At 38.7% G+C, this 27,595-nt stretch overlaps 1 protein-coding gene across 1 annotated transcript in view; it reads left to right on the forward strand.

Annotated features, from left to right (window-relative positions):
- Window positions 1-26,809, forward strand: part of LOC139745651 (uncharacterized) — a 120,030-nt gene extending 93,221 nt beyond the window's left edge. Inside the window, exons 8-20 of the mRNA XM_071656048.1 lie at window positions 6,831-7,097; window positions 8,536-8,667; window positions 11,473-11,613; window positions 12,242-12,370; window positions 14,191-14,340; window positions 15,302-15,628; window positions 15,918-15,988; window positions 17,311-17,557; window positions 19,234-19,409; window positions 20,772-21,172; window positions 23,190-23,289; window positions 23,958-24,150; window positions 26,640-26,809. Of these exons, the coding sequence (XP_071512149.1) occupies window positions 6,831-7,097; window positions 8,536-8,667; window positions 11,473-11,613; window positions 12,242-12,370; window positions 14,191-14,340; window positions 15,302-15,628; window positions 15,918-15,988; window positions 17,311-17,557; window positions 19,234-19,409; window positions 20,772-21,172; window positions 23,190-23,289; window positions 23,958-24,150; window positions 26,640-26,809 (2,504 nt within the window). The remainder of the gene's footprint in view (window positions 1-6,830; window positions 7,098-8,535; window positions 8,668-11,472; window positions 11,614-12,241; window positions 12,371-14,190; window positions 14,341-15,301; window positions 15,629-15,917; window positions 15,989-17,310; window positions 17,558-19,233; window positions 19,410-20,771; window positions 21,173-23,189; window positions 23,290-23,957; window positions 24,151-26,639) is intronic.
- Window positions 26,810-27,595: the final 786 nt, after the last annotated feature.

The raw sequence follows: 27,595 nt of genomic DNA on the forward strand, positions 1-27,595 counted from the left end.
TCGATGAAAATTGTATTTGCTGTATTGCCGGGACTACTTTTACAACCATTCACGCTAGAACAACGGTATTTGCGTTGCTAGTGTTATGTGTTCTGTAACAAGAGGGCGTAAGCTTAGGTGTGAATTTAGACACTTCTCAAGGGATTAATTTTAGATGTTCACCCTTTTGACAATTTATTTATTGTAGAGCAATGTCTCCTCTGTTAATAAGTTGTATTTCTTGGACATAAAAGTGCCTTTGCTGTATGGCACGATGACATTTTGAAGTCATACACGTTTGGAACATATATAATAATATTCGCGTTATAGGATTTTATATGTCTTATATATTGCCGTGAGGGTGGAATATTTTTGGCACATACCTCAGGGTTGCCATTTAATGTCCACCCTCTTCACTGCATAGATCTTGTAAAGTTAAACCTCTTCTATCATTTCCATGACTTTTCATTGTTAAAAAGTGTATTTGCTATATTGCCGGAACTGCTTTTAAAACCATCCACGCTATAGAACAACGATGTTTGTGTTGCTAATATCTATATTTTGTCTTAAGGGGGCTTGAGCGTAGGTGTACTTTGGACAAATCCCATGGGGTTGTCTTTTAATGTTCACCCTCTTGACGATATGGATATTGTTGAGCAATGTCTCCTCTATTAAGTACAACGTATTTTTGAAAACAAAAGTGCCCTTGATTTACGGCTCGATCGAAGTTTGAAAACATATATGTTTGGAACATATAGTGTATTCGCGTTACTGATATTCAATGTTTTCTATATTGCCATGAGGGTGGTGCACTTTGGGGGCACATCCCACAGGATTGGCATTTAATGTACATCCTCCCACTAAATAGATATTTTGAAGCAACGCTTTTCCTATCATTTCCACGACATTCATTGATATAAAAGTGTGTAGCTGTATTGCTGCAACTACTTCTAAAACCATGCATGCACGAAAGAACGTCGGCATTTGCGTTCATAGTATCCGTGTGATGTAATTACGGGTCTTGAGCGGCGGTGTAATTCTGGAGATTTCCCAAGGGATTGCTTTTGAATGTTCACCCTTTTGACAATATAGTTTTCTTTTTGTAATTATATTGCATTTCTTACAAACAAAAGGGCTATTGCTCTACAACCGTAACGATCGGGAAAATGTGAAGGCATGGAAGATTGAAACATATTTGTGCTATATGCTAGTGCATGTTTCTATATTGCCATATGATTGCCGTGGGGTTAGATGATTTTGAACACATCCCACTCGGTTGCCGTTGAATGTGCACCCCTTTGACTATATGATGATTGCAAAGCAGTGTCTCTACCATTTAGAAATCATGAAAAGTAAAGTGTCTTTACTTACCACTCGGCAAAACGACTTTACATGCATGTACAAGTGCGTTTGCTTTGGCATAAATGCATGTTTTGTTAATCTGTTTCAGGACCACGACGGTCAGGGTAGGGGTAATCTGGGCACTTCCCAAGGGCTTGACAAAATATATATTGTAAAGCAACGTGTCCTATATCACCTTAATTGCATTTTACGAACATAAAAGCGTATGTGCTACACAGGCGGAAGAGCTTTTCAGAGGTATGTAACCATGAAACATTTTTCTCGGTTGTATACTGCATGTTTTTCATCGCCTTTAGGATGCATGGGGTTACTTTGAGCACCTCTCCTAAGGTGGTCTCTGCAAGTGAGCCCTTTGGACTGCATAGACATTGTAGATCAATGTTGTTATTTTATCTCTACCCCGGCAACTTTTATAGAAAAAAAGTGTCTTGATATGGCAGGAATCCAATTCAATACGACTCAATTTAATTTTTATTTCATTTTCAACAAGAACAGATCGAGACATCACTTTCTTTGTAAAAGAAAATGAGGTGCGTAAAACTATGTCGAATGAAACGAATTTACAATGATGATAGTACCATACGATAATTATACATAAACATAAAACTCAAGTGATAGTCATAAAACTCAAGGAACGACTTTTTTTTTGAGACATGCACTTTTGGAACGACTGTAATTGCGTTGATATTTGCCTTACAAAGAGTCATGTATAGAGGCAATTAATGTGGGTACTTCCCATATAGTACGCTCCCTTCGAATGATAACCACTCAGTGTAAGTCAAAATTGCAGAGCAATATATCGTCTGTTGACTCCGTTGAATTTCATTTAATTAAAGTTTCTTTGCTAGAGGACCAAAAGGACTGTTTAAAGGCATGTACCCATAGAACATAATTATGTATTTGCGTTGGTACATGATTATTGCATGTCTTAGACTGCCTTTGGGTGGGGTAATTTTGGGCACCCTCCACGTGGTTGCCTTCGTATGTGAACCATTTTTACTCTATAGATATTGTAGAACAAAAATTCTTCTATAACTTTCACTGAATTTTAATGGAAATGAAACTAAAAGGACGTTATGCACAGAGTTTTTTCGCTTCAAACAGCTGTATTCACGTGTGTATAGTATGTTTTGTACCGATCCGTGAGAGTATAGGTATGAATTCGGGTACCTCCCTACGAGTCGCTTTGACTGTGCACCACTTTTTAAAGATAATTATACACATTGTAGGAAAATGTCTCTGTCAATGCCAATTCTATTTCATGGAAATAAAAGAGTCTTTGCTAGACGGCCAAACGACTTAAAAAAAAAATAAAATCTCGTACGCTTAAAACAACGGAAATCGCGTTGGTTGATGCATGTTGTGTAAATGGTCGTGGGGATAATATGATCGACTGGGGTGACTTTGGGCACTACCTACAGGGTTTCCTTTGACTGTGCCATCTTCAATATCTCAAAACCCTCAAGGATGCAAGAGATGAATCATCAAGATTCGAGCAAACCACCCTCCAAATAGAGTTCATTCATTACAAAATTAGACAAGTTATAGATGTTGACACTTGTTTAATTTCGTACTTTTAAGCTATCATTATCTGGTGGATAACAAACTCTAATTTTATGATATTATTCATGCTAGTTTACTAAGGCTGTAAAGTTTGTGTTTGGTGAAGAGAAACTGAAATATCATATTTGAACACTCTTGATATGCTCATATCGGGCACCTTGATGCATTAGAATATTCCGTTGGCTCGGAACCCTTTGCATATTATGCAAGAGGCCGAGATTATATAGGCCTACGTGGAAATGTTTGCATCGCACTAACTCACATTGCAAACATATAGGTCTCAACATTTTCGGTGTTCCAATCTGAAACCTAGAAGCAATGTTTTCATGGAAATACTGTATTTTTATCATTATGGGAGCTAATTTGCATACTATGCAAATGAGGCCCAGACTATGTAGGGCCTACATGGAAATAGTTGCATCGCACGAACTGACATCGTAAACATAGATTTCAACACTTTCGGTGTTCCAGTCTCAATCCCAGAAGCATTTTTTTTTTTTCATGGAAACACTGTATTTTTATCATTAGGCCTATGGGAGCTAATTTGCATATTATGCAAATGAGGCCCAGACTACGTACATGTCATGGCGAATGTTTGCATCACACTAACTGACATTATAAACATAGGTTTCAACACTTTCGGTGTTCCAATCTAAAACCTAGAAGCATAGTTTTCATGGAAACACTGTATTTTTATCATAATGGGTGCTAATTTGCATATTATGGAAATTTAGCCACTATGCCCCACTGGATTTCTTGGGACTTTGAGTAAGGTGTTTAGTAGCCCATAACAAGTAGCACTGTAGTGGAATTTCCTACTGCAATTAGTATGGTGGGTGAAACCCTATTTTGACTGGACTAATGTGATCTATGACAAAATGTGTATCCAGTTTCTGTTAACAGTGCTTCATTTCTTTCAGAAGTACAGTATTTGTTGTAGTAGTCCATCGAGTATAATGAGCTTGCTTTGATATCGTACAGAAATCCATGCAAGACCCGTTTCACCGACATTGATTTCAGTGAGATCAGTGTCAATTAGTGTTTTCAGTTTCACTTATCAAGTCCTCGTGACTGAAACATAATAAAAAAAGTGAGATATTGAAACACCCTACAGGACTGTAAGAAAGGAACAGCCATGAACTAACAAGGGGGGCTGAGGTGGAGGAGGGTCTCATCTAATATGAGAAATTGACTTAATCTATGTTCTATGCCTAATTGGCTTGAACGAAATGTCAGATTGTCTTATGATTGTGCCAAATGCAAAACGAAAAACAACAAAAAATCCAGCTACTGAGATGGAATATACATAATACACCACTAATAATGAAAACTGTGATATCTAGACAGCTGTGTTATACTCACGTAATGGCTACAGGCAAATTTGAGTGTAACCATGGTAGCTATGGTCTCTCACAGGTTAGGTCTCAACTCTAGTCTATTAAATTTACATACTTATATAAATTTAGAATGGTGTTTATCGTTGAGAGGGTGTTGCATTTTTTGTTTGAGAAAAAAAAATGTTTTCAGCATAAAGTTGCCATAGAAATGACCTACTTTATGGGCTCAGATTTTTTGAAAAGAGGTCACAAATGGGCCCAATTTTGTTTGAAGAAAGGCAGGAAATAAGAAATACATACACTGGCAACTTATCTAATGATTATAATGTCAGTTGTATAATGAACACTTGAGATATCCTAAAATTCTCATTGATTTTTTTTTTTTTTTTTGGGGGGGTGGCCATATTGATGACGTCATTTGAGCATGTTCCGACGCAGAAATTTCGGGTAAATTTTACTGGTAAGTTTGTTAAGACATATACTTTCAAAAAATTACAAAATTTGTTTGTTATACGATAGTTGCCAGTTGACCCCCAAATTCAGCCTCAATCCGCAGGCCTATTATGTTATATTCAACTCTTATTCTTCCTTGCCTTAATTATGGCGTAATGGCATGGGGAAATGCAATACAAACTAAAACGGAGAGGGTGCTTCTCTTGCAGAAAAGAGCGATGCGTTTGATATGCAATACCGCTTATAGATCACACACTGATGTTTTGTTTAAAGAAAACCGTATTCTTAAGATTACTGATTTATATCGTCTTCAGCTGGGTTGTTTTATGTACAATGTAGAAATTAACGCTACTCCTGCTGTATTTAAGGAAATGTTTCGAAAAAAATAATGTTATACATCATTACTCAACAAGGTATGCGAAGGAGTATCATCTTCCTAAAAATAGAACTAGTTTTGCTGACATAAATTTCATGTTTACTGGTCCTAAGCTTTGGAATTCCTTCGATCGTTCACTAAAACAAGCTCAGAGCTTGAATAGCTTTAAGTGTAAGCTCAAAAATGTGTTTCTCGATAAGTATTAATAAACAGTTTTATGGTAATAAAACGTATGTATATTTAAATCAGTGTTTTCTAGAAGTATTTTCATTAAGTATACTCGGAAGCTTATCTTCTGTTTCATTCATTGTTCTAATGGTACACTGTATATAATGTACACTGTAAACACTTTATACATAAACTTGTGCTTTGTAACATATACATGACTTGTTTGTATATCCATAGTACAGTTCATGTGCCCTTGTAAATAGTGTATATATGGTGTTTTTGTTATTTCACTCAGCCTTATCTTTGATATCATTTTGTCTATAATCTGTAGGGGGACTACATTTAACAAGCAGTGCTTCTAAGTAGTCCCCTGCACATTTGTATATGGTGTTATTCTATCTCAGAATATCACTATATTTTGTATATACATGTAATATACTCTGTATAGTTTTGATATAATGTCCACTATGTGTTATACCCTGTATATTTTATCATATAATGTCCACCATGTGGAATATGAATAAATTTTCATAATTTCATAAATTACATGCTAGCTCAATTAAGCTGGACTGGCTCATTTCATTTTAAGGAATATAAAGCTATGCTTTGTTTCTGTTTGTATTTTCTGTTCTTTTTTTGTGTGTATAACATGGATAGGGCCTCTTTCTCCTTTCGATGTCATTTTGTAACAATGCATCCATTGTTACATTGTGTTATTCTTCGAAAATGCTGAATAAATTGTATTATTTTGAAAAAAAGTGATACACTGACATTTAAATATATATATATATGTATATATATATAATATATACATATATATATATATATATATGTACATATATATATATATATATATATACATATATGTGACCGTGCACCTCAAAACGAACAGGTCGCACACACTGATTTTGCGCGAGTACTGAAAATAAGTGAAATGGGTCAACCCAGCCGAACTTGACTTTTTCATATTTTCTAAAAGAGCGGGTCTTCTTTTACATTATGCTAAAATTTGGTATCATAAAACGGGCAGGAAAGTGTGTTTTTCTAGCAATTTATCTCGAACATTTTTGGTAGAATAGTGTGATTAGGTGTGTCTTTAGAATCCCCTTTTCATTTCTGAAAAACCTTGTCCACACTCTTCACTTTCAACTCTAATAACTTTTGAAAAGACTGTGCTACTGCTTTGAAAGTTGGCATTCATTATGGACAGAATGTGTTAATGAGGCATGCCTAATTTCAGTTTAATCTGATAATCCCTTCATTGTTGTTACTCTGGTGGTTTACTTCCTGTTTTTTGTCCCATTCATCGCACAGCCAGCACGGTTTGGTAAAGATTAAGCGCTTGAATAGACACTGTACTTCAGAGCCTCTTTTCTCAGTTCACACTTTTCCTGAGTTTGTGCTTTCTTTCTAATATTTAGATAGGTTAGGAGAGTCCATTTGATTCGAGTTATACATCATTTTAAAGCTTAAAGTCTGCTCTTTCAGAATATGGTCTTAACTAAAAATTCATGTCTGGCGACTTTTTGTTTGTTTTGAGGTGCAGGGTCACATATACATACGTAGATATACGATTCACTTTTTCATTCCAGATTCTAGTTCTGAGGTATGGGCAGAAAAGCTGTCATACACAGTTGGAGTGGGTGAAACCATCAGCCTTGGAGTTCAATTGAGAAGCGGATTACATCAAGGAGATCTTGTTTGGAGGCTCAACGGATATGATGTCATAACTGCCTGGCGTGGCTTGACATCAGTTACTCTGCATGACGTCAGGAAATCCGACGAAGGCATTTATGAATGTTACATTGACAGCAACAGGGAAACCGGAAAACATGCAATAATGCGGCTGTTTGTAAGAGGTCAGACCGAACTAGTTGATTCAAACGTTTTCTTGTCATTACACAAGACGATGAAGGAGTAAACTAATACCCCACCTTTCCCAGTTCACCATAATTACACTGGAATATCCTGCAGTTGAGTTTGCCAAGATCTATACCGTATACGATAAGGGTAGCGTTCCATCACTAAAAGTGCAGTGTTTCTGCTTACTTTCTTGAGTAACTTTCATTTGGTAGTATATTTTTGTATGGATTTAAAAAAAAAATGATCAAAGCGATGACCATTACCTTTAAAATGTAAGTCAAAGGTGATAAACATGCAAGTAAATAACGTTATATCACATTGTGGCTTCACGGGTGATAGCTCCAAGGAAGAATTACAACTTCCCTTACTCTTACTGGCTGGACGTGTATTGAAAATAATGGAGTCTATTAAGCGAAAATAGTTATGCTGTCTGCAAAATCTTCACAACATCTACACTTGGGAGCGTTTGATGGGAGTATGGGGTTTTCAAGCTGTCGTCGAGAGCGAATTTATTGTAACGTATATTAACTCATGGCAAAAACTAACCATGCTTTCTTATACGTATCGAGCTGTACGTAAAATCTATCCATTTTCTTCCAATTTTCAATTTCAATTTTTAATTTCAATTCAATAGTTTATTTCCATGATCTAAAGAGAAAAAGAAAACATGATTCAAAGCGGTACAAGTTGAGGATGTGACTTTCACCCATCTGATAAGATGATAAGATGATAAAATGACATTTACAGATGTGTACCCCACTCTGCCCATGACGCCCTATTCAAATTTCAAATTAAAATTCAAAGTTTATTTCATTTTTCAACAAAAACATATGTTTCACTTCATTTAGTAACAGAAAATAAGGTAAGTAGAACATAGTGAAATAAAAAGACTACAACAATTGAGGACCTATAGTAATCATACATTGTATTGCAACAAAGAAACAGAAGTGATCAAAGTGAAATACATGTATACCGTTGTTTTAAATGCGAAAAATGGAGGGAACCACTAAAAAGACAGAGCTTGTAGTATGTGGGTCCCTGTGGAGAAGAACATCAATGAAAGATAAATTGAACCGTCGTATACACACAAAAAAAAAAATAACAAAGTGGAAGAAGTCTGGAAGCCCACTAGAAATTAGATTAACAAATAAATACATTTACATAGACGCGAACTAACATAAAACAGGACTAGACAGCAAGACAACTACTAAAGGAAAGGTTGTACAGGACAGAACGGGATGGACAAGACTGACGAACTGAAGACAAAATAGCAGACAAGAACGCAAAACAGAGACAGAAACAGTAACAGAACAACAGAAACAACATGAACATTTTGTTTATGATCATGATGATGTCCGTAAGAAAGACATACATGTAATAAATCATTCTGAGGAGATATCACTATGATCACAGTATTTCCTATAACACATGCAGATTGTCCTTCCAAGAAGTATGGGCTGAATTGTTCGAATGACTGCCCGGACTGTGACGCTGGGGGCGTTTGTCATCATGTGACAGGAGAATGCGTTTGTCGACCAGGATTCAAAGGCAGTAGTTGTGAAACAGGTAAATATCTTCATTTCGATAACCATTGAGGTGTTTAAAATCGCGGTTTTCCATTAAACTATACTTTTCTGAGCAATTCGCTTCAGTAACAGAGTTCCTGTTCAGTTACTTTACGAAATGCCGTTCCTCTTCGGTTTAGCGATCCTTCTTTGATGTGTTACATGTATTCTCAATAATTATGAGAGTAGAAACGCTGCCGTGTTGAATATGAACTATAATGTACAAAGATTACGAGCAACAAAGATTAAGATTTGAAAGAGCTTCCTATCACTCTCTTAAAGCAACGTGACTTTCACTAGCCACAACAACAGCAACAACATAGACTATGCTTATAAGTAATAACTAATCAAATCAAATGCTCATACGTACTTTAAAGTGTTGAGTGCTCGCACGAACTCGGGGTACAGCAGTGCATAAGCAGTCTCCCTTAAGGCCGTGTCACACCTTTCCGGGCAGGCCTTGCGTGCGACTTGCAAAGAGCATTTTTGATTACCCGGAGGTCCCCGTAGATGATCCGCACATGACAGCATGTATCTCAACCGTAGTCGCCCGGTTTAGGCCCTGTCACACCTTTCCGGCCAAGCTACTCGGGCTTGTTACGTGTAGGGATTTTCTAGCATACCGGACATTCCTGAGGGTGGATAAGGATTTGAGCGAGTCAGCGCATGTGTCTTACTTGCTGGACGCGTTCTACTTAAATTATACTTGCGAGTGTACTGTAAGACCTTTGTACCAGTCGCGTGGGGGCTGACAACTCAGTGAAGGAATACCTCTAATGGAATGGCTGAAATCTCACAGAATTTCATTATCTTGGCTGCATACGGGACTGCGAAGTACCTGCGTGGGAATTGCCTGGGAAGTACTGCCGCTAAGGGTCTCCTACTGACGCTCTGCGTGGACCTCTACGGGCATTCCCGCGACTCACCCGGAAAAAGTTTTGGTCATGCTCAAAACTTGGCTGCAGTTAAATCGGACTTGCGTGAGCACCTCCGGGCAACTACGCGCTATACTGTCAGGTGCGGACCAACTGCGGAGAGCTCCGGAGAGTAAATTTGTTTCCCCGCAAGTCAAGCCGCAGAAGTTCCCCCGTACGGTATGGCAAGGCATGAATGAAAATTGCAAACATTCTTGTTCGCCCGCTGAAAATCTTCTACGTGCTGGAAACTACCTCCTCGCCACAAGCCCGCGTAGCTTGCCCGGAATGGTGTGACACGGCCTTTATGTCTACTACCAAGAGTACCTTTCCGAGTCGACAGCAAGATATAACAGTATAGGCGTACTGACCTATTGGTCATGTTCAGACGCGTGTTCGAATGCATTACGACATTGATAACGTTGTTGCGCCTTGGAGCTCGGAAGATTTAATGAAGAATTTCGGATCAGTTTAAATCAATTCAGGAAACAAAGAATGAAATTTGATAGCAACAACAGTGAATATTAATTTTGATCAAAATTGGACGAAAAGAAGGAGAGATATTAGATTTCAAAGATTGACTGATTTTTGCAAAACAGTTTTCAAATATCTAATGTGAATGTGCAAATAGGTGACCTAATGATATCGTCACCAAATAAGTTTTCATTAATCTCCTGAAAACTGAATTTTTTTTTGTCTTTTTTCTGCTACAAACGTATAAAAAAATAATGACTGAATAACTTCAAAATAACAATCCGTCAGATACATGGAATTTAAGATTAGAACGCAACTGCCCTCTTTAAAAGAAATGGAATTTATGGATCACAATTATCACAATTATGTACAAAGTATGAGTCAAGTTATGAGCTGATGGCATAATCAGCTATTTATTTGCGTATCCATGCTGACTTTGCAAGAACTGTTTTGTGAAGACCAGCGCAAAAATAACTTTATAACCTCCGTAGTTTTTATCCGATATTGAACAAATTTTCGCGGTTGTTTTTGTAGATGTGTATTCTTTCCTTCCAGACTATCTCTTAACACAATACAAAGATAAAAAAACAATTGTCTTGCAATGATGTTTAGTACACTGTTCCCATGGGAGTTGCACAATCATAGAAATTGAACATTTATTAAAACGGGTCTAGGACTGCTCCCCCGGAGGATGTCTCCCCCGGAGGACTACTCCCCCGGAGGACGTCTCCCCCGGAGGACAACTCCCCCGGAGGACGTCTCCCCCGGAGGACAACTCCCCCGGAGGACTACTCCCCCGGAGGACTATAACCGTGCATGAATTCTCGCTACCGACAATCAAAACTAGGAGATATCAAGGCCATATCAAGTGATATTGTACGATACCTCCGACATCGAACCTCTAGGGCCGGGGTAGTGACTTCCGGTTATTGATTTGCATGTGTGCTTTTCTATTCGCGAACTTGCCAGCTTTCAGACGAGCGAAAATTCAGACTAGCAGTGCCCAGGGCAATCCACGTGCCTGGGAGCGCGAGACTGACGCCTAGTCAACAGGTGGTTCAGGCATGCCCATTGTTAGGGCCATTGTCAGCACACACTCACATACACATCATTGGTTCCTGTGCAAAGTTCAATTTTTGTACAGAGGGTTAAAATTTGACCAAAATCTGAAACCTTACTTCAAAATCAATCATAGATTCAATGAAACTGATTTATGCTTTCACATTCAAATTACCTCCAACAAAATTGTACACTATTCAGCTATTACTCATATCAATGACAGTTTTATCGGATGAATAGTTTTTGAACTATTAATGATCAAAAGTGGGAAGTGTTTTTGAAACACCTAGTATAACAGGAAGTTCGCATTATCTATGCAACGAAGTAGAACGTTTACGTACTTGTACTTGTGTTTCCAGGTTGTGGTAACAATGACTGGGGTAAGACATGCCAGCAGAGATGCTCAGCTGCTGGAAACTGTCAAAATCGTCTTTTATCTGTTCCTGACCCCGTGGGTATGTCATGCCAAGCCGGATTCGGAGGAAACAGATGCGAAACAGGTTGGATCTTTTATTATATCCTTAATGAATTGATACTAGAGAACGAATTGTTCATCTGCGTATAGTAGCAATATCGTATTTTTTTTTTAAAGAGCAGTAGTTGTCTGTAACTGATGGATGAAGGTTGCTTTTCGAAAACTAACATGATAGTTCCCATGAGCTAAACACTAGCCATTATAAGGTTTTACGCGCAGTGTCGTTCATTTCTATAGACATGTAATAAACGGTAAAGGTGAGTCAAGGCTAAGTAGGTTATGCCTGCATGTGTGTAAGTTACACTATAACAAACTTTCGACACTATTAATTTGAAATACGAGGATTCAATCAAAGAGAAGGCGTGACACAATGTATTTAATAAAATCATTTGTCAGACTTTGGTTCAGCTGTTATTCTGGTATTTTTTCTTCTTGATAGACCGGTTTTGCGTCTATATTATTAACACAATTACACAAACACACACGCACACAATGATTAGGTTCGGCGTATCGGCTACTCTAACATTTATGTATTACAATATTTCATTTCCTTTCATTCTATACTAATTTCACTTCATTTCATTTCATTTCATTCATATAACAATATATTTAAGGCAGTCACGATCACAGTCGCGTCGCTATTCTCTCTTCAGCTTGCTCCGGAGGAACCTTTGGAGCGAACTGTGAGCTGGACTGTAACTGTGCGTCCGGCGTGGTGTGTAACTCGGCCACGGGATGTCAAGGAACCTGTGCAGCTGGATATTCGGGAGATCTGTGTCAGGGTAAGAAAATGATTGTAATGATGATGTTCCACCTTTTTACGTCACTAGTGCCAAAATCTAAAGTGAGCCTTTGGCATCATTCATCGTCCGCCTTGATTAGTGCGTAAACTTTTAACAATTCCGTCTTCTTTTTTTCTTCTTCTCCTTCTAAGAAAACACACACAAAAAGAACACACAAACTAACAAACAAAAATAAAACACGACGGATTTTTACCTAACTGGAAAGGTAGCATCCCTAAAGGGGAACTATTTCAATTGCTTAGATTCACACTACCCTAACCCACCCCCTTAATGAATAAACAAAAAAGATTCTTAAAAAAAAAAACTCTTCTCCTTCAGAACCACAAGTGGTAGGGCTAAGTTAATGCTTTGAGTAAGTATATTGATAAATGATAAGTTTAGCTAGAGCCACTAGTAAGTAGATTAGTGACTGAACTGTGCGATTGTTTGTTCGTGGCATATCGCAGGATGAGCGGAAGGGGGAACCAAATTTGGGCCCAATTTCCTCATTTCTATCTTCTTCAAAACAAACAAAAATTGGAAAGATTAAGCGCATGAAACTTAGAGTGTATAGAATAGATCTTATGTGAAAATTGGCATACATTCCCCTCTTGGGGCCCTAAGGGGCACAATGCCCCTTGGTGGCCGGGGGAGGCAAAGCCCCCAATTTGAGGAATCTTAACAAATCTTTTCTCCAGAACCAGAGGGATAAAGTAGATATCATGATCAATAGAGTGGTGGCTGTACTTTCAAATTTGTTCATGTCAGATGGTGGGGGTGGGGGGGGGGGGGGGGCAAAATTCACATTTTTTTTTTCGTTGTCCTTGTTGAAAAAAAAAATGAAAAAGATGATTTTTTTTTTCTAATTTGTTACCAAACTTGGCAGGCATTATCACCAGGTTGACAAAATTGTGGTAATATTGCCACTATCGTGACTATGCCACTGAATCCCTAAATTATAGAATTAACCCGTTCCTTACGGGAACCTGGTATACCAGGTTCCCGTGGGAGCAACTGATATACGGGAACCTGGTATATAAGGTTCCCAAAATGAAAACAAGAGTGCATGCTTTAGTGGCCTAAATTCATGTTTCTTTGTGTTAAAATGCCCAGAAAAGTGGGTTTGATAAAAAGATCAGCGTTTATTTATCAGCATTTCTTATCCTTCTGTTTGAAAAAATGCGTATTTCACAGTATTATATCTTTTTCCTGATTTAGTTTTTCGCTTGTTCTGCCGTAAACTCGTACGAACATGTACATAGCGATCAAGGCTGAGATCAGTTAGATATCTGGGTTCGCTGACCCCAGTCACCTCAATCAGGTACCTGGTTTTGTGTAGAACAAAAGATTTTGTGAGCTCATTAGAGCACGCTCTATTCATAACTAGCACGCGTTCGATATTTCCATTGTTCACTGGCACAGGTCATGTAGTTAACCGTGGAAAGGGGGATACAATGTGCCGCTTGACTGCCTTCACACAGGTGGATTACCAACCTGTCTGCCTCTCTGTCGACGGGCAAAAAGAATCTCGTTTGGGGGCATTAAAGGCACTCAGAGAATTGCGGAAGGAACGGGTTAAAAAAAAATGCACAGTCAAACGTTCTACATAGAAGGCATAATTATTTCCTGCTGGTGTAATAATGTACAAATGAACACCCATGGGTCTCTTTTTTTGTAGTGAAATGATTGTGCTTTAACTTCTTGTTTGGTTTATAAGGAATGTAACAAGTGCTTTGAAAGAATGTGTTTTTCGTTTTTATTTGAAATTTTAAATCTGTTTTCAACTGTTTTGCATTTCCCCTGTCAACTAATTGCACAAGCCTCTGGAGCGTGCAGCGAAGGTTATTTCGGAACCCTGTGTAACTATGCCTGTCACTGCAAGACCAGCAGGACCTGTGATCGGACTAGCGGCCAGTGCCCTGGTGATGACTCCTGCGCCGATGGCTGGGCTGGATCGGACTGTCAGCAAGGTATACATGTAGTTGTACAACAAAAGTTCCTTTGTCATACATAACAATAAAAGAAATAGCCTTTATGTTACTATTGCCAAAATAGTTCAGAGCATTGGGAATGACATAAAGTGGACGTTGAGGACTGTGACAGGCTTAAGTGTTTTGTTGGTAGCCGGTAAGCTAGTGCTTGGTATCGAGCATTTTGTCTTTAAGGTCAGTATTATTATGTAAGCATATTGCTTCAATCATACTTCTTTAGAGTCATGAATGAACGTTTCATATTTCACAACTTTAAAATTTCACCATTACGAAGATTTAATCCAATAAAATGAGATTTTAAATTCGTTACATGTTTTTTTTTCTTTTTTTTTATCTAACATTGATTTTGGTCTCATCGTCACGTGCAAATCAAATGACTTAGCGATTTCGTCTCCTTGCAGTAATTTGATATGCCGCCACTGGTTCGGTCACAAGCAAAAAGAAAATTATAAGAACCATGCATTTGCCAGATAACTGCTCTCAGCAATAAGTCCTCTTTAAGTAAACACAGGAAACTTAATATTGATTTCAAATGTGCAAGTTTTTCCTTTTCCTGTCATTTCATTGCGGGGAGGGGGGTCAAGAAAGGAAATTGAATGACGATTACTTTGCAGGTACAGTCTGATATTAGACTTATGAAGCAATGACATCATCATTTTAACTAAATCTAATCGCTATAGTCATGGTTCTAATTACCGTATACGGAACAGAACACAAGTAACTACTAAGTAATTGTAAACATACCATAGAACCATACTAAACATACCGTTTATCTTGAATTTTCAGGTAAATTATTGTACTTCATAGACAATCAGAAAGGGCTTACACCAGGCAGAGTTTTGTTAGCCACAGGAGTAATTTAGTAGTCTTTTACTTTTCTAACACAAACATTCCAGGCCTTATTTTCCCCATTCAAAATCAGTTGAATCTTATTTTTTAGCATTGCCTAGGCTGACCGATTCTTCTTGGATATTGGATGTCACAAGCAATTCGGTTTTAATCGCATGGAACGCCTGGAAGGACGGCTACGATTACGGCACTGGACCGGTGCACTCGTACTTGATTGCGTATAGTTGGACAGATGACGTTGGAAACACTGGCAACTCTGACGAACCAGTTGTCATCTCTGGGGACAGCACTGCTAATATCACTGGTCTTTATGGATATAGAGACTATGAGTTTCTCCTGTCCGTCAGGAGAGAGGTTGACGGTATACCAACTGGTGGAATGAACTGTTCACCAATCAGAACAAAGACACAATGCGATGGTGAGCCCAGGCAATATCTGTTTTGTTTTTTGTTTTCGAATTCTCCAATGTCGCTGTGATTTCTCCTTTGTTTTTGTTTTTGTTTTTTGGTTTTTTTTTTCTCACAAAACGTTGATTAGATAATACCTTGAAGAGCATTCTGTGCATTTCGACAGGAATATTTTCCCTTACTAAAATGTAATGATTTGGGATATGAATACGATGTGGCCGAATAGAGACAGGGCAATGTGTCAGATTTGTGTACATGCTTGTTTCTCGTTCTTACGTTTGCTTGCCTCTTCGCACACAGCGCCTTTCTACGCACCTTCGGCAATAAGTGCCAACATCACTGGTACATACAGTATCGCAGTAACATGGCAGGTGAGAAGATCAGTCGGTTAAATGTAAAGCCGAGATATTTTTCTCAACAACTGAAATCTAACTAGACCTACAGAGCAATGTGATAGGTTAGTACAGAACTCCACAAAATTCTTCTCTTCGTTCTTTCCTCTCTGTTCAATATTTGTAGTTGACGTATAGTTCGTGGCATTTGACCCTTCGCGTTAGTAATTCGATCAATTCATTTTTCTGTTTGATGCCATTGTAGTTTAGCCTTAGTTCATTTTTAGTATATATTTTCAACTGTTGAGGCTATTGCTATACTATAACAGAGACGTCAACTAAGAGGAAGTTCCATTCATTCATTTTAAATTCATTTATTTATATAGTAAATGCATTACTTCAGGGGGGCAGAATAATTACGTCCCCTTAACTAATTACTGAAAAGTACCCTGGTAGTGGCGGTTCATTTGATTGCTTTTCGATTTTTTACAAGTTGATCAGAGATTCTCATACTTAATGACCGGCAAAAAGAAAAAATGGAATTATAATGTGTTTTCTTATTGATGGTAGAAATTTAAAGTAGATTGTTTTACCCCGAGTTTGCTGAATCCGAATCTGATTGCAGGATCTTTTGTATCCATGACAGGCGTGACATATCCAAGATGGCCGCCAAAGAAAAAAGAATCGAAAGTATTTCCGTACACATGTACAAAGAAATTAGAAATGAAGCGATGAATTTTCCATATTATCGAGGGTGTTATTAAAATCCTAATCTGGTTGATGCAACTTTTGCTTCCTTGAGAGTTCTAAGATATCATCATTAATAATAATGATAATAATAATCGCAATAATCATAATTATAATAATCATAAGGTCTTATTTATCCAGGGTAGCTTCTTCAGTATTGCCACTGCCCTACCAGAGAGCCCTGCCATTGTTATTACCCCAGCGTTGCCAGGTACCCATTTATACACCTGGGTCGAGAGGGACGTAGTGGGTAAAAACTCTTGTCAAATGACGTAAGCACTGGGCGGGAATCGAACACGGGTCCTCCGCTTGGGAGTGGGGAGTCTTATCCACTATGCCACAGCACCCCCGCAGGTATTCAAGATTTTGGGATATTTGAATATCTCAAAACCCTCAAGGGTGCAAGACTTGCATCAACCAGATTCAGGACGGTTAAACGGTACAGTAAAACTTTTTTTTTTTTTACCCCAAACGAACATACATTTGTACTATCATAAATGGCCAGAGTTTTTACTACGCAAATACCAATGGTTACCAATATACCACTAGGCCAAAATACGATAACACCTAAAATCCGTTCCTCTGAATGAATTATCCCTGTTTTCTCCGCAAAGTTGCCGGAACCACCAGCGTCAAAGTGGCTCCAGTGCGACTCGTCTTCATACAGCTATAACTTAACGTATTGGCCGAGCGACAACCAAGCAGAGTATACGGTCATCGAGTTTGATGGTACTGACTCCATCACTCACCATGTGACCGGTTTAAGTCCCTCAACTGAGTACGTGTTCTCCCTGGTGATCATCAATTCGGTTGACTTACCCGGACCCGAGAGTCGTATAAATGGAACAACCTACTCTATTGGTTAGTTATGGAATTTAGGGTACAATGCTGTAGATGCTTTCTATCATCGTGAATTGAATTGTATCCTCAATTCGAATTCTTAATGGACGTGTGAATCGCCATGAAAACACTTTCACCGGTAAAGGCTGGAGTATGGCGTTCACTATCACACTATCACGGACAATAGCGTAATCAGTCTGACATATTATAAATAAGTTTATATAGGTTTTACGATCTATTTCGTAAGTTTGTCAGTCAAATTGGTATTGCGATCATTCACTTTCGATCAGTCGAATCTGTATTCATGTCAATCAAATCTAAAATGCTGTCATTCAAATTCGTATAGAAAGTACTCCAACTTCGTGAAGCGGTCATTAAATTTTGCATGAGACGGGAATGTGATTGCCCAATGCCACTCTTCCTGCATCCAGATTCGTTTCGCGGCAATCTTTTTCACACTTCAAGCAATCATGTACATTAGTACTATAGTATTCCTGTTTAGTTAGGTTATTAAAGTCAGTTTGTATTAAGTTATACATCATAAAGTCAGTTTGTATCAAGTTACTCTTTTGGAATGTAGGTGTCCCTAACTTTAAACAAAAATTTATGTTGATGTTTTTGTCGGTTTTATGATGCAGGGTCACAAATGAATTATCAAGACACTTCACGTTTTGTTTGATTCTGTTCATGACAAAGGTCTTTTGTCTTTTTTTAATGTAATTAGTGGTTACCGAGTTTGTAAGACCGACTTACTCTCACACGCACAAGCATGCGATTTTTCTTTGCTTTTTTTCATATAAAGAACAGTTTTCCAGACGTGTTCACGTTTTTTATATGCAAGCGTATTACTCAACAACACAAACGTATATCAGTATGATTTCCCATTCTTATCCTCTTCCATGGTCGCTGAGACGAGAGTCGAAATTAAGAGTGTGAATTTATTCCTTTCAATAGCGTACGTTTTTAACTGTGATGCTTTTGATAAAGTACTTCAATATAGTTGTTTAGCTATCAAAAAAGGGTAAAGCAATCAAGATTTCCCTAGACGGCATTCCTATAAGACGTTTTCGTCTAACTTCCAAGTTGTAAGAAATCTCATACTTTGAAAATCACCTGAAAAATTACAACTTGTTTTACTCAAACTAAAGACAAAATGATGAGATGAAAAAAAGTCGTGGATGTGAATTTGAAAAAAAAAAAACAGAAAATGCTTATTTATTTAATTTAGCACAAAGATTAGATCTGTGAAGGGGTTGTTACCAATAAGATTTGGGACTTTCTGAAATCTCATGAGGTCAAAGTAAACATTTTACAATTATGCATGACGCCAGATTGTAGAAACCGTGAGTCAAAGTCTTAAAACCAGTCATTTTTCACTTAAAAGTTATGATCGCCCCAGAATTATGGTGCGCCACAGGTTTCCTGTTCAGTATTATCAGCCCTTCGGCAATGTTCGGACTTCGCTTAATTCAAATTGGTATCAAATTTTACAGAAAAATATTGTGTTACTTATATTTATGTTGCATATTATTAGCTGCGTGTATAATGTCCCCGAGATTGTAATTTCTGTTTCGAAGCTATAACACCCTTGAAGTCATACACGGTTAACCATAATTTAAAGTTAACCTTAATTTTTAAGATCGATTTACATTCTTCGTGAAACACATCCATGTCGAAGATGTATATCCTGTCTTCAGATACCCAGGTTATATGCACCAGCTTCTCAATGACGGTCTTTATCGACAAAAGCCTTCTTTCGGATGACAGTGCAAACAACGTTCATTTTGAAGATGAGACTTGCGGTAGCTTCGACTATGACCCTGAATATGTGGCGCTTAACACGAGCTATGACATGTGTCGGACTAAAATGATGGTAAGTTTGTCATTGATCAATTTTTGCGTGGTGATGAAACTGCAGCAACCGGCCTTTGTCAATTATTTATGTGTAATAGTTGTCACTACTAGTACCTCTTTGTGCAAATATGGCACTTCGATGGGGGGGGGGGGGGGGTTCGACTTTTTCTGCTATATTTATGTAATTTTCAATAATTTGATACCTTCTTGATTTTTCTGAGAGGCGGAAATTGTCAACTAAACCAATTCAGTCAAATTTGATTGTCCATTATTACTGCGGGAAATTCGTTGCCTTTTCGTGCATGCACAGAACATATTATGGCTACACACTCTACTAGAATCCATGCATAGATCACAGTTCAAACAATACATGGACATACAAGAATTATACAGCAATATAATATATTATATTATCAGTATCAGAGATAGATGGCATTGGAGGGAACATTGAATCCTCCTTGTTAGTCAATTTAACACTTTGTTTAACAGATAACGTGTCCAGTGAATTGGATAATGGTAACTTCATTGGTCTTATCATGCTTGATATGACCTCAGTTTTGAAACAGTAAATCGCACCACGGTGTATTCTGATTTAAAAGTTGAAATATTTGTGTATCAAGGGAACCATCCTTGGTTGGTTATGTACTATTTATCTGAACGATCTAAATATGTCAGAATCGGTGACTCTACCTCTGGTAAAACCACAGTGAAGTTTTGTCTACCACAGGCATGAAAGGGTTCTGTTGGATGTCCACTGCTTTTTTTTCTCTGTATACAAAATATGCAACCAATCAGTGAAGAATTTGACAAACAGTAGTTATCATTAGTTATACAGATGATACATTGTACAGCTCTGTTTTTAAACCCATTGTAAAATTTAAAGAGTGTTTCTATTCATACCAGAAAATCTGGCTTACATCTAATGGCTTTAAACTAAATGATGATAAATCTGATTTTCTTTTTGTTATTGGGTTCAAAGCACGTGCTAAGTAAGATTGATTGTCAACCATATCCATATCGATGTCCATATCGATAGCACATGTATTTGCTCCTCTCACTTTGTGAATTGCATGTTATGTAATCTATAACATTTAGAAATACTACGTTCCTTATGAATGTATGTGTTTGCGTGTTTGTTTGTTATTGTTTTCGCTGTGGTAATGTTTTGTACGTGACCACATGACCGTATAGTATTTTTTTTTCTTTCTCGAAGCACGATGACCATCACTTCATCAAACGCAGTGCAGCTCGTCGATATCTTTACTGAGACTCGACTGTCGTAAAAAGGCTAATGCTCGTAATAAAAGAAATAACATTTCTTTGATACTTGTATGATAAGATATTATATCGTGAGTGTATCATCGTTCCTCTTTGAATGTAGGTGACGGATGACAAAATCATCTACTCGAACGTTGTGACATACTACTCTGCTCAGGCCATCAACGGGACAGATGTCACTCGTGATAAAAACCTTCAGGTATCGGTGCAATGCGAGCTAGATCGACGACAACTTCTTGAGGAGAACTACCTCACAGTCACTGGCGTCATTTCATACAGGGAAGCAGGTTTCGGGAACTTTTCCCTCAGCCTCGCTCGCTATAGGGATGATTCTTTTGACTCGCCCATCGTCGACGACCAGTCCGAAGTCGAACTGGGAGACCCGCTATATTTTGCTGTCGAACTGCTGTCTGTCCGAGGGCTAGCCGTGTTTATTGAGAACTGTTGGGCCACTCCGACCCCGTACCCCAACAGCCACAAACGTTATGCATTCCTCACAGACGGGTGAGCTATTCGTGTCTTATTCGCTGTATAAGACTGACCAAATTGAATGTTGTTACAAATAATCCGTATACAGACAGCCATCCAAGATTTGACGTTATGATGGTTCAACTGACTGTGCGAACAACATTCCACAACATTCCTCTTTCTAAGCAGATAAAAAAAAAATGATAATTGATGGAAAGGTGAACGGTTAGGCTTGATGTAGTTAGGGTTATAGAATATGGTAACAAATGAATTAAGTCACAAAAATAATTATTTTTGAAATGTGCAAAGAAAGTGGATTTATTGCTCCGTTAGTCATGGGGACCTACAGTTTCATTGAACATAGCCTGACTAGATGGGCATGATGACTTGATTGAAAGGTCCCAGAAAAAAAAAATCGATTGTTAGTGGTATTTTTAGCTCACCTGAGCCAAAGGCTCAAGTGAGCTATTGCGATCGCCCTTCGTCCGGCGTCCGTCGTGCGTCGTGCGTCGTGCGTCGTGCGTCGTCCGTCGTCCGTCGTCCGTCGTCCGTCGTCCGTCGTCCGTCGTCCGTCGTCCGTCGTGCGTCGTGCGTAAACTTTTTACATTTTCATCTTCTTCTTGAAAACCCCAAGACCGATTTTCATCAAACTTGGCAGGTAGCATCCCTAGGGGGTTAGGAACTCAATTTGTTAAAATGGGCACCATGCCCCACCCAGAGGGCCCCCAGGGGGGCCCAAACCCCCCAAAATTAAGGAATCTGTAAAAATCTTCTTCTCTAGAACCAGAAGTGATAGAGCTAAGTTAATACTATGAGTTAGTACATTGATGACTGTAGTTTCAAGTTTGTTCATGGCAGAATCAGGGGTGCCCCCCTTGGGACCCAGGGGAGGGGGATGGGGAAGGGTTCTAATGGGGCCTAAATTGTACATTTTCATCGTCTTCTTGAGAACCCCATGACCCATTTTCACCAAACTTGGCAGGTAGCATCCCTAGGGGGTTAGGAAATCAATTTGTGAAAATGGGCACCATGCCCCACCCAGGGGGCCCCCAGGGGGCCCAAACCCCCCAAAATTAAGGAATATCCGCAAAAATCGTCTTCTCTAGAACCAGAAGTGATAGAGCTAAGTTAATACTATGAGTTAGTACATTGATGACTGTAGTTTCAAGTTTGTTCATGGCAGAATCAGGGGTGCCCCCCTTGGGACCCAGGGGAGGGAGGGGGTGAGGAGGGGTCCTAATGGGGCCTAAATTGTACATTTTTATCTTCTTCTTGAGAACCCCATGACCTATTTTCACCAAACTTGGCAGGTAGCATCCCTAGGGGGTTAGGATCTCAATTTGTTAAAATGGGCACCATGCCCCACCCAGGGGGCCCCCAGGGGTCCCAAATCCCCCAAATGAAGGAATCTTTATAAATCTTCTCTAGAATCAGAAGTTATATATAGAGCTGAGATAATACTATGAGTGAGTACATTAATGACTGTAGTTTCAAGTTTGTTCATAGGAGATCCAGGGGTGCCCCTCTTGGGTAGGGGGGGGGGGGGGGTGGTGGTTGGAAGGGTCCAAATGGGGGCCTGAATTGTACATTTTCATCTTCTTCCTGAAAACCTCATGATGGATTTTTGTCAAACTTGGCAGGTAGCATCCCTAGGGGGTCAGGATCTCTATTTATCAAAATGGGCACCATGCCCCACCCAGAGGGCCCCAGGGGGCCCCCAATCCCCCCAAATTAAGGAATCTTAAAAAAAATTGGGCCCTTATTGTACATTTTCATCTTCTACTTGAGAATGCCTGGTCAAATTTTGGTAGAGCTGTGAATAATTTAGATTAGTGACTGCGTGAAAGGTGAACTTGCGATACTCAGGTGAGCGCTAGACCCGCGGGTCTCTTGTTTATTGAAATAATCTTGTTCTTATTTACTGTGAAAAAAAAAAATTCATGTTCCTGGATATTTCAGTGCAATAATGTAATTATTTGCGGTTGAAAACGATGTAGATAATGGGCATCATTGTTATTACCATCACCCTATTCCTTTCTATTTTTTTTTAAAGATGTGAAGAGGATCCGACCCTCGAGATTATTGATCACAGCGACCCGTCATTTCAGCCGTTCATCATTGAGGCGTTCACCTTCATCAAGGAAAACCCTGAGGTTAGTGGCAGATTAATGGCCTCCGCCTTCACAGTGGGACAGTGGTTTTCGTTGTGTGTGTGTGTGTGTGTGTGTGTGTGTGTGTGTGAACCTTATATATTCATTTATATATCATCTATTCAGTGATTTTATCACTTATTTGTTTGCTTTGTGAAGTGTGATAGTCCGAATGAATCTGCTAAGAAGCATTGCGAGTAGTAACTTCAACGTCCAGTTCTCCACTGTCAAAACACAGTCCAATAAACAACATACACTACACCATTTATGGTATGACTGCACGTACCTATTTCCATTATAATCAGATGTTTGTTCGTGCTAAAACATATTATATATAGTGTGTTTGTTGCTTTGTGTGTTTTCAAGCTGAATCATAATTTGGCGACAAGCCAGAACCATGCTTGTTGACAGTCTTTGTGAGAGAATTAGAAATTCTCACCCATTCTCACCAAACCTCGGTAAATTCTTTGATATAGATTGTTTTGTGCTACTCTAAGATTTCCATTCGTAACAAATACTAACAGATACTTAAATAATGCATATCCTTGAATGTTGTCGGTAGAGTGAGAAAACGTGTGAGAAAACAGCCATCCATAGTACATTCCGTCTGGTTCCTGTTCGCAAGCAAAACTTTCGTGTTTTTTTTTTTCATGTTCATTTGTTTTGCAAAGGTCTTCATTCACTGCCAGGTGCTGGTGTGTGACAACGAGGATCCAACATCGCGATGCTTTCAGGGATGCCAGTCACGCGATCGTCGCAGCGTCCGACAGCCCCGTGGCACGAGGTCCGCTCCGCATCTCATCTCGAACGGACCTCTCTTCCTCAGAAGGGACGGCACCTCTCACATGGAAGATAACCCTCAAGGTAAATTTTGTCGTCACGTTTTACCACGGTCAACGTTGTTGCCACCCTTAAACTATTGATATTGCCGCATGTGCTATTTCTATTATTACCCACGCCGATGAAAATCGGCAGGGGGTTATGCAAAGGGTTCCGTATGTTTGTTTGTTTGTTTGTTTGTTTGTTTGTTTGTTTGTTTGCTTGTTTGTTTGTTTGTGTACAAGATAACAAGAGAACGGGTAAACGGATTTGCACGAAATGTTCAGGGGATGTCTGGATAATGACAGGAAAGAATCGATTAGATTTTGGTGATAATCGGTTGACCCTTGCAAATTCTGTGCGACCTTTAAGTTTTGACCCCATGGTATAGTGACCACTCCGAAAATTTCCCGTTTCTCACTTTGCGATTTTCCGCTACCATACGAAAACATAAACTCCCAAACGATCGGACTTCGCTGCTCAAATGTTCGTAAGAATTCCGAAATTTACGTTTAGGCCTATTTGAAGGACTATGTCCTTCTGGATTTATGAAAGTTCGTTCTCCGTCGTCACAAACTGGCCCGTATTTTGATGATTTTTCAAATTAAAATTGATTGTTTTTTTCGTTGGAGGAGCATTTGCTCGGTCGCAGTCACACTGCACGATATGCGCGCTCAATGTCAATGCGTGTGCAAGGCCGCTGAAAATGCATCGCGCTCTACCCTGTTGGTGCAAAATAGCATCGGGGACGTTGCGGCGCTCGTTGGTGACCGAATACTGGTGCAGTAGACATTTGCATTTAACCCTTGCATTGAATAATTCCCGTAGACACTAATCATAGGGGTAATTGCCTAGGGGGTACTTAAATTTTGTTTTTCTTTTGCGCTTTTGTGGATACCATCAAAGATCGTACACTCATACGACCTTTGATATCAGCACACTCTCGGCTTGCTATAAGCAAAATATCCCGCAAGAAAACGGCGTTTTTCTCGATTTTTAGCGCTTTTTCGGCGACCCGTCGCGTAGACAATACTCTTAAAACTGGACTTAATTCGTGCGCGCTTGGAAAAGTTCCGAATCTGCACTTTTGACGGTGGAATTTGGGATTTTCGATGGATTTTTGGAGGAGACTAAAGGACTTTCCTGTGGTGAATGAGTGTTACCGTATGTGAAATGATGTGATTTGCGTGTGATGTGACTGTAGAACCAAAGATCGTACACTTCAGTGTACGATCTTTGGTAGAACGCACTGGCTGGTGATAAAGGACACTGGCAATTAAGTGACCGAATTCTGGTAGATGACCGAATGCACAGTATGTTTACCCCGACTTTGTACAAGGCGTGGGTCTGCCGCCTTTGACGGCCCCTCTCTAGTTGTTATTATTATTATTATTATCATCATCATCATTATTATTATAGTTATTATTATCACTATTAAATTCGGCTTTCAATCACAAATATCATATTACATTTTTCGAAATCAGAACATACACTGGAGTGGTAAGGGTGCACCAGGTTGGGCAGCCCGGGTCTGGAAAGAGCCAACTAAATGACTTGGGCCCTCAGGCCATCCTCCCCAACCGAACTGGTGCACCCAAAACAGTCAGTTTACAATATAAAAAATACAAATTTCATTAAGAGGCATACATAAAAACAAAACAAAACAAAACTGTTGGTCTTTAGCTGCATTTTACAGTGAAAATTATGGCCTTTCTCTCTAACATAATAGATAAAATGTTTAAGTGACAGTTTGATATGGGGACTACCACATTCCACATCTATTAACATTTCTAGTCTCTTCCTGTTATCTTTGTGTTTTTGTCTCCAAATTTAGAGCTTACTTCACTCTTCGGGAGATTCCAACAGTAGAAACATATTGGTAAAAATGTATGTCAAAGGGATTTAGGCTTCAGTCCCCGTCGTGTAGTTTTTGTGGTTGTTGTTTTTCCTGTCTTACAAACAGAGTAAAATCTGACTAATACATCACTTTAATCTTATTTCTTTTTCCAGCACACGAAGTGATAATTTTCATCAAATCAAAATTTCATTTCGTGTTCTGCATCGCCTGTTGTGACTATAACTAGTGCAAGGTTATACAACATTAATACTAACAATAAACATTTTGCCGGCGGGGGGGGGGGGGGGGGGGGCAAATACGTCACGAAGCAGCATATCTCTGGACCCCATTTCATAAAAAGTTGATACGATAACAACTCTTGCTGTAATGGCAAATGCCATGGTAACGACAAGAATGCAGCTTCCTGATTGGATGTTACTATGGGCAGTTGACAATTCAGCAAGAGTTGACATCCTAACATCTTTTATGAAACGAGGCCCAGATTTCATGGTGTCGTAAAGAGTTTATGATGGCGCATTTCCCTTGAAATATAAAAGAAAGAAACACAACGATTTCCGCCTGTCTGTGAAAGAAGTGATTCGAATCTCTTTTTAGAATGTATTTTGTTTAAGCTGAACGACATTCACTTCGATTTCCCACTTCGATTTATTTTTTTACTGTCATTTATACCCTACAGGAGCTCAGTTCAATTATCTCATAATTGGAGCCGTTGTGGGATCTTCGGTTGCTGTGGGGTTCATGATGGTCGTTTTGATTGCCGTGTTCGTTATTGTGAAGTCTGTATACCGAGGTCGTGCTCGAGGCGACTATGAGCGCTTACGTATGGATGCAAAAGACAGCGAGTAAACTTCTTACGCGTTCCCCCTCCTAATTCAGAAAGCACGTTATTCAAAATTATCATTTTTTTTCTGTTTTGCAACTTACCTTCATTGATTTTTTCTGTTTTTTTTTCTTCAAGAGAACATTAAAAATCCATAAAGTTTCATAACTAGTCATTGTTTAAAACTAAAGTGTTAATTAAACGATGTTAATTAGATTTCAGCCAAATTCTCTTTTGAGCTTAATGTGTTAATTGTTAATGTGATATGTTCTGTAAAACGTGGATTGACCCATTGAGAAATCATTATTTGTCGAAGACATTGTTGAACATTGTAATTGGCAGCAAAGGTATTGCAATATACTGCTGGCTGCACTGTATTGTGATGTTCAACAGAACACCACGCTCCGCAAATAAAATGGAAATTATGAAATCACGTAATAATATTATATCAAGTGGTCGTTTGATAAGATATTATAGTGCTGTTAACCTGTTATGAAGGGTTATTTCATAGAATAAGAAAAACTTGTTTACTCAGATTTGTTTTCTTACTTTTACTTCCCTTTGGCATTTATAGTGCTTATAGTGCTCGTTTTCATTTATTAAGCAGAGCTTTTAAGAGTATTTTTCTCATAGAACATTCTAAAACTATATGAAATGAAATATGCGAGAATGAGAAAAATAGACGTGGAAAACAGAAAAAACGAATATACAGGGCATTGATGAACACAATCAAGTAAACTTACAAGTTGAAAACTTCTACAGTGCCTTTAAGAGAGAAGAGAAGGTATAAAAGAAACAAGAATAGCTTTCAA

The sequence above is a fragment of the Diadema antillarum genome, unplaced genomic scaffold, assembly GCF_040938485.1.
Source record: "Diadema antillarum isolate AM-2024a unplaced genomic scaffold, OU_Dant_1.0 seq00001282_RagTag, whole genome shotgun sequence".
NCBI classification, from domain to species: domain Eukaryota; kingdom Metazoa; phylum Echinodermata; class Echinoidea; order Diadematoida; family Diadematidae; genus Diadema; species Diadema antillarum.